At 43.0% G+C, this 13,133-nt stretch overlaps 1 protein-coding gene across 2 annotated transcripts in view; it reads right to left on the bottom strand.

The window, feature by feature from the left end:
• Window positions 1–12,894, bottom strand: part of CFAP300 (cilia and flagella associated protein 300) — a 35,223-nt gene extending 22,329 nt beyond the window's left edge. For both annotated transcript variants that reach the window (XM_084627720.1, XM_084627721.1), the window contains exons 1-3: window positions 12,744–12,894; window positions 10,893–10,974; window positions 9,488–9,560 (exon numbers count right to left, since the gene is read on the bottom strand). In XM_084627720.1, coding sequence (XP_084483846.1) covers window positions 9,488–9,560; window positions 10,893–10,974; window positions 12,744–12,853 — 265 coding nt within the window. In that variant the 5' untranslated portion in view covers window positions 12,854–12,894. The remainder of the gene's footprint in view (window positions 1–9,487; window positions 9,561–10,892; window positions 10,975–12,743) is intronic.
• Between the last annotated feature and the right edge of the window lie 239 nt (window positions 12,895–13,133).

The following is a 13,133-nucleotide window of genomic DNA, read 5'->3' as shown; positions in this document are numbered from 1 at the left end:
ACAGGAGGTAATTGTTCTGCTCTACTGCTCAGGCCTACAGTGTCCACTTCTGGGTCTTACGTTTAGGAAAAATATGGATAAACTGGAGACAGTCCAGAGAAGAGCAACAAACATGATAAGAGGTTTAGAAAACCTGACCTATGATGAAAGGTTAAAAACTGTGCATGTTTAATCTCAAGAAAAGAAAACAGAGGGGGGACCTGATAACAGTCTTCAAATATATCAAGGGCTGTTCTAGAGGATGGGGATCAATTGTTCCTTGAGTCCACTAAAGGTAGGATAAGAAGTAATGGGCTTAATCTGACGCCAGGGAGATTTAGGATAGATATTAAGAAATGCTTTCTAACTAGATCAGGGGTGGGCAAACTTTTTGGCCCGAGGGCCAAATCGGCGTTACAAAACTGTATGTAGGGCCAGGTAGGGAAGGCTGTGCCTCCCCAAACAGCCTGGCTCCCGCCCCCTCCCATTTCCCGCCCCCTGAGTGCCCCCCTCGGAACCCTGACCCATCTAACACCCCCTGCTCCTTGTCCCCTGACTACCCCCTCCTGGGACCCCCACCACAACCCCCTATCCAACCTCCCCTGCTCCCTGAATGCCCCAACCCCTATCCACAGCCCCGCTCCCTGACAAGCCCTCCGGGACTCCCACCCCATCCAACCCCCCATTCCCGATCCCCGACCGCCCCCCCACCCCAGAACCTTCGCCCCATCCAACCGCCTCCTGCTCCCTGACTGCCCCCCTTATCCAACTCCCCCACCACCACCACGCTACTCAGAGCGGCAGGAACTCGCTGTCTGGCAGGAATGGCGGGCCAAAGCACTGGCGGCGTGGTGCGCTGAGGGGGAAAGGGGATAGTGGGGGAGGGGCTGGGGTAGCCTCCCTCGCCAGGAGCTCAGGGGCTAGGTAGGACAGTCCCGCAGGCCAGATGTGGCCTGTGAGCTGTAGTTTGCCCACCTCTGAACTATATGGATAGTTAAGATCTGGAATAGGCTTCCAAGGGAGACTGTGAAATCCCCATTCTGTTTTAAAGAAAACATTAGACAAACACCTGTTAGGGATGGTCTCCAGCATCAACAGAGAATAATCAAATGCTTTGTGAAGTTGTGAAATTCATTCCAAGTAACAACATGGCAAATTTTAAGAATAAAGAAAAGGAGTACTTGTGGCACCTTAGAGACTAACCAATTTATTTGAGCATGAGCTTTCGTGAGCTGCTCACGAAAGCTCATGCTCAAATAAATTGGTTAGTCTCTAAGGTGCCACAAGTACTCCTTTTCCTTTTGCAAATACAAACTAACACGGCTGTTACTCTGAAACCTGTCTTTAAGAATAAAGACATTCTTAAGAGGCAATAGACACTGACACCTCTGACAGAATACACTTTTAATGTATCTAATAATGGTCCTCCATCCTGATCATAATACTTGCAAAGTATGGCCCGTTTAGAAAGACTGACTCAAAAGGACATTTCCCTTGGGTTTCTCCTTATAAATTATATGGAAAATTTATTAAAAGATTTAATTTTTTCCAAATAGTAATTAAGTCCCTTTTTAACATCTAACCTATGTAAATTCACCTCACTTACCAGATCATCATACAATTCCTTTTGTATTTTTTCTCCATGTGAAAATGTGCTACCACTTTGTGAAATCTCATGCCAGACTTTTGCCTATCACCTTATCTAGGAACAGGGAGCAAGGAACATCAACTTTAAAATTTGCAACTTCTTTGCTCTCATACCTATCAATATGGCTACCAAGAAGGTTGTCTTTCAAGAGAAAAGCTGTAGAAGACATTCCCTTTGCAGTTCTCTGAGTGAATCAATCATTCTGGTAAGAACCAAAATTCAAATCTAGGGGCTGAGATTTCACAAGTCACTGAGAATAAGTTTAATAGACCTAAACCACTCTCCGCTCCCTCCCCCCCCCACAAAAAAAACCAACCTCTCCATTTTTAGTTCCTAATTCAACTCCCACTGGAGTCAATAGGAGTCTTTCAAATGAAATTAATAGTAGTTGAACCAGGCCTCTACTTAGATGTGGGGAGACTGAAGAACCAAAAATTGATATGAGGTAGGCAGAATTAGATACTAAATAACTACATATACAAAAGTAAACCTGCATTTTTTAAAATTAAGCCTAAACATAAGGAATGGAACAAGTCTTTGTATATCCAAATTGTTAGACCACAGAAAAAATATCTACCCCAAAATATATAGAACCATAGAAATATAGGGTCGGAAGGGACCTGAAGAGGTCGTTCTAGTCCATCCCCCCACACTAAGGCAGGATTAAGTATATTTAAGGCCATCCCTAACAGGTGTTTGTCTAACCTGTTCTTAAAAACCTCTAATGACTGGGATTCCACAACCTCCCTAGGTAACTTGTTTCAGAGGTTAACTATCCTCACAGTTAGACATTTTTGCCTGTTACCCAACCTGTATCCCCCTTTCTGCAAACTAAGCCAATTACTTCTCATTCTATCCTCGGTGGACATGAAGAACAATTGATCATTCTCCTTTTTATAACAATATTTTACGTATTTGAAGACTTCCACATATGACTTCTTCATAGTCTCCTGAAATCCAGGAAAAGTTTTCTAAGCTTTTCAGAAAGACAATAGATGTTCATCTCCTAGGCATTCAGAAACCAAACTGATAATGGTAGGTGATAAGATTAAAGACTGTAACGGAATCTCCTCTGCATTTGAGATATGAGATCTGGAACTAACTGAGGAGACTTAGAATTCTCTGGACAGGACTAACCAATCTGATTACCACCCCAACAAACATGAAGTGAGCTGTAGCTCATGAAAGCTTATGCTCAAATAAATTGATTAGTCTCTAAGGTGCCACAAGTACTCCTTTTCTTTTTGTGAATACAGACTAACACGGCTGTTACTCTGAAACCTATCAACAGAATGGGGAGAGATGGTCTTCTGCTAACTTTGCAGGCGGGAAACAAAAAAAACCAAACAAACAGGTATAATATGGGGGCAGGGCCTTTTTCAGTCTCCACTTCTGGGACATTTGTATAGTAGAGTACCACAAATAGCTTTACTTCTGCCAGCAGCATTGAATCTCATCAGCATGGGGTACATCTTCTAAAGTGGGGATCCGCAGAAGCAAATCAAGAACTGGATGTGTGAAATATATCTACCACATCCTAAATTCTCATTCTTAAATTTTAAATAAGAAAATTGATAATTAGCTATCCCCAAATAAAAGCCTTCATAAGGCACTTTTTTTTTTTTAAAGGAACATCCGGCACATACGACCAACATTTGAGGTTTTGTTTTTGTGTACTCGTGTGCATTGCAGTTTTCAGTGCAAATTAATATTTATAAAAACCATGTGATTTAAAACTTAAGTAAAACCATGTATCCAATGCTTATGTTAGGGTTAAACTGGCACTATTTTAAAAACCAAGGATCACCATGATATTTTGTGGGTTCAAATGACATGTAAAAACCATTTCAGCAAATGAAAATTGCAGTAGTGGTTTATATTGATAACTTTCCTAATTTTAGATTGCCTCTCACAAATTTTAAAAACACAGGGTCTATAGATGATTGTCATTAGAGCTTGAAAAATCTATTCTGTGGGGGGCAACTGGGAATTTTTCCCAGGCAAATGCTGCCGGCTTCTGCAGAATTTAAGCTTTTATTAAAACAAAACAAAACACCCAACAGGTATTTCTAGTCCTTTGAAGATAATTCTGCACATGTGAATTGAGTTTAAACAGATGCAGTGATCTCTCCTTAAGTCTGTTGACAGATACGTGCAGTGCCACTACTACTACAAAGTAAAAACTGCTGGTTAGTTTTCACTGCTGCTATTCAAAACTTGTGGGCAGAAGTGAAATTGAAAAGAATCAGATCAATTTGACTTTGCTGCTACTGCTTAGAAAAGCTGGGAGCAGTAGACAGGCAATGGGGACAAGAGCTTTTTAGAGAGTGTGAAAGGGTAAGAATACCCCCATTAAAGCAGCCAGAAGACTGGCATGAGAGAGAAAAGAGAGAAAAATATGTATCTTACTTTGCAGCCAAAAGAGGCAGCAGAGGGGAGATTCCAATTTATCTGACACCTAAAATGTTAGTAGGAGGCTGATATGAAAGATAGAGTTCCGAAGCAGAGTCCTAGGACAGCATCCTAATAGGAATCCCAGCAGCTCCCACTTTATGAGCTGCTGGGGAGTGATGAATTGATTCCACACCTGAGCAGTGCCCTGGGCAGTGAAAGTCCCCACATTTTTGCATCAGTCTCCATTTACAAGATTTAGTACTTTGATTACTAGGAATCTGGTAAAATTTGTGTGTGCAGGGCACTGGGGGGAAAGGGGAGAAAATGAGCAAGAGAGAGGGAGCGATTAATGGGACCATTTAGAAAAGGAATACAAAGTGACAGATTTTGAGCCAGAACAAGGCAGAAAAAGTATGGGGAGGAGGTAGAGATGCAATGGGAGAAAAGTGAGGAAATAGCCATTGAAAGACAACACAGGAAAGGATACGCTGTGATTATGAGACACGAGAAAATAGAGTGAAGCTTATAAAATAGAAGATTGCTAGAGCTAAAATAAATTACCTTGTTAAAATGTATAAATAGAAAGTTGACCATTCCAATGAAATACAGCACACTGCTGATTTCTTTTCTTTAAATTTGCAAAGGGTGTGGCTTTGGGTGGGCATGGCTTGTAGGTGCAGATGCAAAGGTATTTTCTGCCCTCCCTCATAGGTGTTGGCTGTTGGGTAAATTTTTCAGGCCCTAGCCAAAATCCACTTACGACATCAGTTACCCTAATGATCCAGAGACAGTCATTCATTTCCCAGGGAATAGATGGAGCAGATGAATCTATATTATCAACTCGGATAATAGCAGATAATAAAATTAGAAGCAAGAGACAACCCTGGCTTAGCCAGGAGATCTTCAATGATCTAAAAATAAAAAAAGAGGCCTACAAAAAGTGGAAACTAGGTCAAATTACAAAGGATGAATATAAAAAAATAACACAAGTATGTAGGGACAAAATTAGAAAGGCCAAGGCACAAAACGAAATCAAACTAGCTAGAGACAAAAAGAGTAACAAGGAAACATTCTACAAATACATTAGAAGCAAGAGGAAGACCAAGGACAGGGTAGACCCATTACTCAATGGTGAGGGCGGGACGGGGGGGAGGGGGGAATAATAATAGAAAATGTGGAAATGGCAGAGGTACTTAATGACTTCTTTTTTTTGGTTTTCACAAAGAAGGGTGGTGGTGATTGGATGTCTAATGTAGTGAATGCCAGTGAAAATGAGGTAGGAACAGCAGAGGGTAAAATAGGGAAAAAACAAGTTAAAAATTACTTGGACAAATTAGATGTCTTCACGTCACCAAGGCCTGATGAAATGCATCCTAGAATATGCAGGGAGCTGACTGAGGAGATATCTGAGCCATTAGTGATTACCTTTGAGAAGTCATGGAAGATGGGAGAGATTCCAGAAGACTGGAAAAAGGCAAATATAATGCCCATCTATAAAAAGGGAAATAAGGAAAGCCCAGGGAATTACAGACCAGTCAGCTTAACTTTTGTACCCGGAATGATAGGAGCAAATAATTAAGCAATCTATTTGCAAACATCTAGAAGATAATAAGGTGATACATAACTAGTCAGCATGGATTTGTCAAAAAAAAAAAAAATCGTGTCAAACCAACCTTTATATCTTTCTTTGGCAGGGTAACAAGACTTGTAGATAAGAGGGAAGCGGTAGACATGGTATATCTTGACTTTAGTAAAGCTTTTGATACTGTCTTGCATGACCTTCTCATAAATAAACTAGGGAAATGCAACCTAGATGGAGCTACTATAAGGTGGGTACAAAACTGGTTGGAAAACCGTTCCCAGAGAGTAGTTAAAAGTGGTTCACAGACATGCTAGAAGGGCATAATGAATGGGGTCCTGCAATGATCGGTTCTGGGTCCGGTTCTGTTCAATATCTTTATCAATGATTTAGATAATGGCATACACTTATAAGTAAGCTTATAAAGTTTGTGGACAATACCAAGCTGGGAGGAGTTGTAAGTGCTTGGAGGATAGGATTAAAATTCAAAATGATCTGGACAAACTGGAGAAATGGTCTGAAGTAAATAGAATGAAATTCAATAAGGACAAATGCAAAGTACTCCATTTATAAAGGAACAATCAGTTGCACAAATACAAAATGGGAAATGACTGCCTAGGAAGAAGTACTGCGGAAAGGGATCTGGGGTCATAGTGGACCACAAGCTAAATATGAATCAACACTGTAACACTATTGCAAAAACAAACAAACATCATTCTGGGATATATTAGCAGGAGTGTTGTAAGCAAGACACGAGAAGTAATTCTTCCACTCTACTCCACTTTGATTAGGCCTCAACTGGAGTATTGTGTTCAGTTCTGGGTGTCACATTTTAGGAAGGAAGTGGAAAAATTGGAGAGAGTCCAGAGAAGAGCAACAAAAATGATTAAAGGTATAGAAAAACATGATCTATGAGGGAAGATTGAAAAAAATTGGGTTTGTTTAGTCTGGAAAAGAGAAGACAGAGGGGACATGATAACAGTGTTCAAGTATATAAAAGGTTGTTACCAGGAAGAGGAAGAAAAATTGTTTTTCTTAATCTCTGAGGATAGGACAAGAAGCAATGGACTTAAATTGCAGCAAGGGAGGTTTAGGTTGAACATTAGGAAAAACTTCCTAATTGTCAGGGTGGTTAAGCACTGGAATAAATTGCCTAGGGAGGTTGTGGAATCTCCATCATTGGAGACTTTTAAGAGCAGGTTAGACAAACACCTCTCAGGAATGGTCTAGATAATTAGTCCTGCCATGAGTGCAGGGGACTGGACTAGATTACCTCTTGAGGTCCCTTCCAGTCCAATTCTATCATTAGAAGTTAATTATACTAACTTTTCTCCAGATCTATTACTATTTTAGGCAGAAACTCACACATAACTTATGACTGTGATGCTTAATTAAAGTGCAGCTCCACACTTACAAATACACAGGGTAACTAGGGCTGAAAAAGATCTGCAAATTTAAGGAAGAGTAAGAGAATGCTGGAAGATCATCAGCTTGTGTTTTCTTATTATACTTTTCAGAAAAAAATGTACATAAAAACTAATGGGAGAAAAATGAGCCCGCATACTTAACCGAAAAAGATAAGCAGAGAGAGGGAAGGCAGGTTTTAAAGAAAGAGTAAAATGTGATGGAGTATACTGGCCATTCAGTGTTCAGAGAGCAAACACTTCTGGTTCCTGGAAGTAAAATGCATTACTCCTGTGCTTACCACACCAAGATGTGTTCAGGACCAGCAGGAGTTAAAAAGCCAGGATGCTTGGCAGGTGACCCTTTGACCCAGGCAGGAGGTATGTAACCTGCTGACCTTCCTTGAGAAGGGGGCTGGAAAGTCACACAGGCAAGACAGATAGCTTAAGAACTCTTGCCCAAAGCAGGAGAGAGGGAAGATTACCTTGATTTGGTCTATTATGTTTTCTTTTGCTTGCTACAGTTTGATGACTGGGAAAGAGGCAACTAGAAGGGCTGTGTTGTGTTAAAGGCCAAATACAGCATCCTAGGAAGGTGAAAGTTTGCAGATAACAAGGCAGAGTGTCTGGTGCCAAAGTACAGTGGGGAACTTCCCTGCCCATTCCACAGAGAGCAGGAATGGGGAAACACACACACGCTAACTGTATGCATGCACGTGTAACACTGACAGACCCCGGTTGTCAGCGGGCGGGATCAAAATGGGGAACTCTGAAGCTTAGTGCATGAGCCTCTACCGCATAAGCTAAAAGCCAACTGGCCGTTAGCTAAGGCTGTAGAGCAGACTTGTTTTCTCTCTCTCTCTCTCAGTGGTCTCACTGCCACTAGATGGGACAAAACATCATACCCAGGAGGTGTGTGGGTTACAAATGCACACACGCACACAGTAATTGCAGCCAAACCAAGTTGCAGAGTGCAAATTCTTGAGGGATAATATTCTATGTTCCTAAAACACGGAGCCATTGCTCTGATACCAGTATGATTCATACCTTATAAATACTTAATTTTTGGCCCACATTAGACAAAAAATTCAACTGTATTAACATTTGCATTTCCTTGTGGGGCTTTTACAATCTCTTATATATGGCTGTACATATTGTAGGATTTTGTCTTGCACTCATGTTTCATTTCCTTTTTGATTATGCTTCTTTAAAGTTTGTCTGTATAACAACACTTAGCTGAGTCTGCAACCAGTTAGTGACAGGGCACAAGGTAATTAACCGTGAGTTTAACCTTGTGTCACTTTTACAACTGGCATAGCCTACCACATGGCTGTCATCCAGCAGCTAGGTCATTCTTATATTATTCTGTAGACAGGGCCCCCAACAGTGCTGACGTAACCATGTTAGTTCTACCTTAATCGCAGTTAACTCATGGGATTAACTCAAAAATATTAATTGCAATTAAAAAATTAATCGCAATTGATCGCAGTTTTAATCACACTGTTAAACAAAAGAATACCAACTAAAATTTGGCATGCTTCCATGCCGATGACGCTTGTTAAAAAATAATGCATTAATTAAATTTGTGACTGAACTCCTTGGGGGAGAATTGTATGTCTCCTGCTCAGTTTTACCTGCATCCTGCGATACATTCCATGTTGTGTTTCAGAGTAACAGCTGTGTTAGTCTGTATTCGCAAAAAGAAAAGGAGTACTTGTGGCATCTTAGAGACTAATCAATCTATTTGAGCATAAGCTTTCATGGGTTACAGCTCACTTCATCAGATGCATACTGTAGAAAATACAGAAGATGTTTTTATACACACAGACCATGAAAAAATGGGTGTTTATCACTACAAAAGGTTTTCTCTCCCCCCACCCCACTCTTCTGCTGGTAATAGCTTATCTAAAGTGATCACTCTCCTTATAATGTGTATGATAATCAGGGTGGGCCATTTCCAGCACAAATCCAGGGTTTAACAAGAACGTCGGGGGGGGGGGGGAGGGGGAGGAATAAACAAGGGGAAATAGGTTACTTTTTATAATGAATCAACCATTCCCCGTCTCTATTCAAGCCTAAGTTAATTGTATCCAATTTGCAAATTAATTCCAATTCAGCAGTCTCTCGTTGGAGTCTGTTTTCAAAGTTTTTTTGTTGAAGGATAGTCACTTTGAGATCAGAAATCAAGTGACCAAAGAGATTGAAGTGTTCTCCGACTGGTTTATGAATGTTATACTTCTTGACATCTGATTTGTGTCCATTTATTCTTTTACATAGAGACTGTCCAGTTTGACCAATGTGCCAGCAATGCCCCTCTGCCATGTACATTGGAGATTCCTTTAAATGATCTTCTGCTCCAAATTTTATTTCATGAGGGTGAAGGTACAGATCTGAATCATGTCATTGTTACAAAACATTAACTGGAAAAAATATAGTTACCACACAGAAAGATTTAAAAGACTGACTTATTCTAAATTTATTTACCTAATGTAGTCCACTGTCCAGAAGCTGTAAGCAACTTCAAATTGGCGCTAACATTTGGATCATTAAAAAATGCCTAAAATTTCCAATTAAAAATGAAAGTTAACAAAATGAGATATCATAATATCACCTAAAGCAATAAATTACATTTATATGACAAAATTTTAGGGGGCTAATAAATAAGTGGCTTCAGTCTGACCTCCGAGTTTGCATACCCCAAAATTACATCCCCAGGTTTATGCCTCTGCAATTTTGACTAGTTTTTTCTTTTTTAAATACACCCACAAAGGTATTTATGTATGCAGATTTGAGGTTTTCAATCTGCAACACATCAATTGTCCCAAATTATGCCTGCAGCTTGGTCCGATTAATTTTAAGTGTATTACAAAGTTTTGTAGAATAGGGAATTATCAGGATGCTTTTTTCTGCAGCATAATCAAAATCCATACATAATGTTCATACTTTCTGCACACCAAAGTTATTAAAATAAACCATAAATTACTATATGTAATCTCTACAATTAAACTAATTTATCATTTTACCACAAAAAAAGTGTTAAGGAGGCAGTAGATGTGTCTTTAATAAGTCTTCAAACAATTAAGATGTAGAATAATCCCAGAGGGAGCTCAGATGCTTTGCTACATTTCCAAATAGAGTTTTTCTTTTATGTTACCACCTAATTGCGAATTCATCTCCAAGAAAAATCAGCTAACATTGTCAAACGTCTATTCAACAAATAAGTGAGGAAACCAACCTACTTTTACACTAAACAGATCCATTCTCGCTACTAAATCAAATCACTTCACAGAGGTGAATGTATCCTCTTTTATACACAAGGAAATCAAGGAACAAAAAAGGTGAAAGATAAAGGGCCTAATATTCAGAAATGCTAACTATCTATAAGACCAACTGAAGTCAATGAGAACTGCAGGTGCTCAGCACCTCTGAAAACATGGCCCCACTTTTTCAGACTTCTGAATCCACATGCACATCTAGTTTCTGCACATAATTACTGTGATTGAGCAGCAGATTGCATTAACTACATATTCACATGCATTTCTGAAAATCTAGGCCGAGGTGACTGTCTCCCAAACATCAAAAGAGAAGTAATGGCAGTCAGGACTGGAAACAACCAGAGTCCCATTCTTTAGCTCTTATGTTGCCCCACTGGACCAACAGAGAAATGTTAACATTGCCTGTAAAATACTGTCATAGTGTTACACAGCTGACAAAAAATATGAGCATCTCACCCCCCAATCCACCTATTATTAAAGATACTGTAACTGTTTGCCACTTGTAAAAACATAATATAGCAGATATTATGGGAAAGTTTAAGTGTTATTCCAGCACAAAAAAAGTTACAGTTCCCTTAAAAAGGAACCATTACATGTGATAGATTTATAACTACCTTAACAAATTCATCCTTTTGATAGGCCTTAAAATGTTGGTCAAAACTGAATGCTTGCGCAGTGATTCTGCCATGCATGGACCTGAAACTCAGAACATGGTAAGTAATAATATTAAAAAACACACACACACTGGACACATCCCTTTAGAATATAACAGCAGTTGAAAATTGTCTAAATATTTACTAGCCCAGGCACAAAAATCACGTTCTCACCCTTTCATGACAACTGTTGTTAATTTTTTTTCCATTATATTTTATTCATCTGTCCAATAGATTAAAAAATTACTCTTCTAGGGCAAGAAAAATTTTGCAAGGCTGATATCTATATTATGTTATTTTAAATAACAGCAATTAACTTTACTTCAGGAACTGTCCTCCAAACAGCTCTTTATATGCTTGAAAAACTGAAAAGATCTGCAGTAAATCAAGCTCTGGACTCACTACAGTTTTACTGCAAAACAAGGCTGATGTTAATTAGGATTGCCAACTTTCTGATCACACAAAACCGAACACCCCTGCCCCCGATCTTTCCCAAGGCCCCACACCTTTCCTTTCCCCAGGCCCTCTCCCTGCCCCGCCCCTTCTTGCTCCATCCCCCCTCCCTCCATCACTCGCTCTCCTCCACCCTCATTCACTTTCATCAAACTGGGGCAGGGGTTGGGGTGTGGAAGGGGGGTGAGGGCTCCGGTTGGCGGGTGTGGGCTCTGGGGTGGGGCCAGGGATGAGGGGTTTTGGGTGCAGGAGGGGGCTCCGGGCTGGGGCAGGGGTTGGAATGTGGGGGTGTGCAGGCTCTGGGATGGAATTTGGGTGTGGGGGGAGACTCCCGGCTGGGGCAGGGGGTTGGAGTGTGGGAGATGGTGCGCAGTCCTGGTGGCGCTTACCGTGGCTCCCAGGAAGTGGCTGCCGGGTCCCTGCGGCCCCCTAAGCGCATGGGTGGTCAGGGAGGCTCCGCGTGCAGGCCCCTGTCCCCAGTGCCAGCTCCGCAGCTCCCACTGGTCATGGTTCCCAGCCAATGGGAGTTACAGAGCCGCCACTTGGGGTGGGGGCAGCACCATAGGCGCCGACTCCGTGGGTGGTTCAGGGCTAGAGCACCCACAGGGAAAAATTAGTGAGTACTCTGCACCCACCGGCAGCCAATTCACCTGTCCAATAGGTGGGATCTGCTCAGCACCTCCTCACCTCACCTCACCTCCTCTACTCAGCACCTCCTCCTCCCCTGAGCTCATCCCGGCTCCTCCACCTACCTCCCAGTGTTTCCTGCCTGGCCACCGCCAAACAGCTGTTTAGCAACTTTAGCACTCGGGGGCGGGGGGGGGGGGGAAGAGGAGCGGGAACGTGGCATGCTCAGGGGAGGAGGCAGGGAAGAGGTGGGCCCCGGGGTGGGGGCATTTGGGGAAGGGGTTGGAATGGGGGCGGAGCAGGGGCGGGGCCTCATGGAAGGCTTGGAGAGGGGGCAGAGCCGGGGGCCGAGGGGGGCGTGGAGCACCCATAGGAAAGAGATGAAGTTGGCACCTAGGGGCCAGCTCCCTGCGCGTAGGGGCCACGGGGACCTGACAGCTGCTTCCAGGAGCCGTGTGGGGCCAGGGCAGGCAGGGAGCCTGCCTTCGCCCTTTTAACGCCCTGGACAGCAGTGCTGACCAGAGCCGCCAGCGTCCCCTTCGACCGGGCGTTAGGGTAACACCTGCCACCCGGCATCCCTAAAGTTAATCCGTACCCTCAGCAGAAAGCGTAACATCAACAACCTCTTCACCCTCCTCCCCAGCCCCGCCCGGCAGATCCCCCCCCGCGGACCCAGCAACGGCCCCGCCCCGTAGAAGACCCCAGGGAGCTAGCAGCGTTTCCCCGTCCCACCACTTGCGGAGCCGGCCCTGCGTGTCCCCGTTCTCCAGGGCGGGGAGGGTTTTCTGCGGGAGATGGCGGAAAGCGAAGCGCGGCCCGGACCCTTCATCCCCGGCCGACATGTTCCTCCCCTGGACGCCGCGCTGGTTACCATGGAAACGCACCCAGCACGTGGTGCCCCGGTTTTCAGCTTCCGCCCGGGGGCTCTGCCGGGCTGACAATGGTTCCGCCGCCCCAAGGGGCCGCGCGAGCTGACACTGCTCCCGGGAAGGGAGGCTCTTGAGCCGGCTCAGCTTCCTGCTCTCCCCGCTTCTGAGGCTGAGCGCGCTGAGATTTCCCCCCTTCCTTGCTCCTCTCTCTCTGCAAGCACATCTAATGCTGTGATTCAGTATCACTAGGGCC

Source organism: Lepidochelys olivacea (genome assembly GCF_965140295.1).
Source record: "Lepidochelys olivacea isolate rLepOli2 genome assembly, chromosome: 1".
In the NCBI taxonomy this organism is placed as follows: Eukaryota; Metazoa; Chordata; order Testudines; family Cheloniidae; genus Lepidochelys; species Lepidochelys olivacea.
Note: the sequence above shows the minus strand (reverse complement) of the source record. Positions and strands in the feature narration are given on the sequence as shown.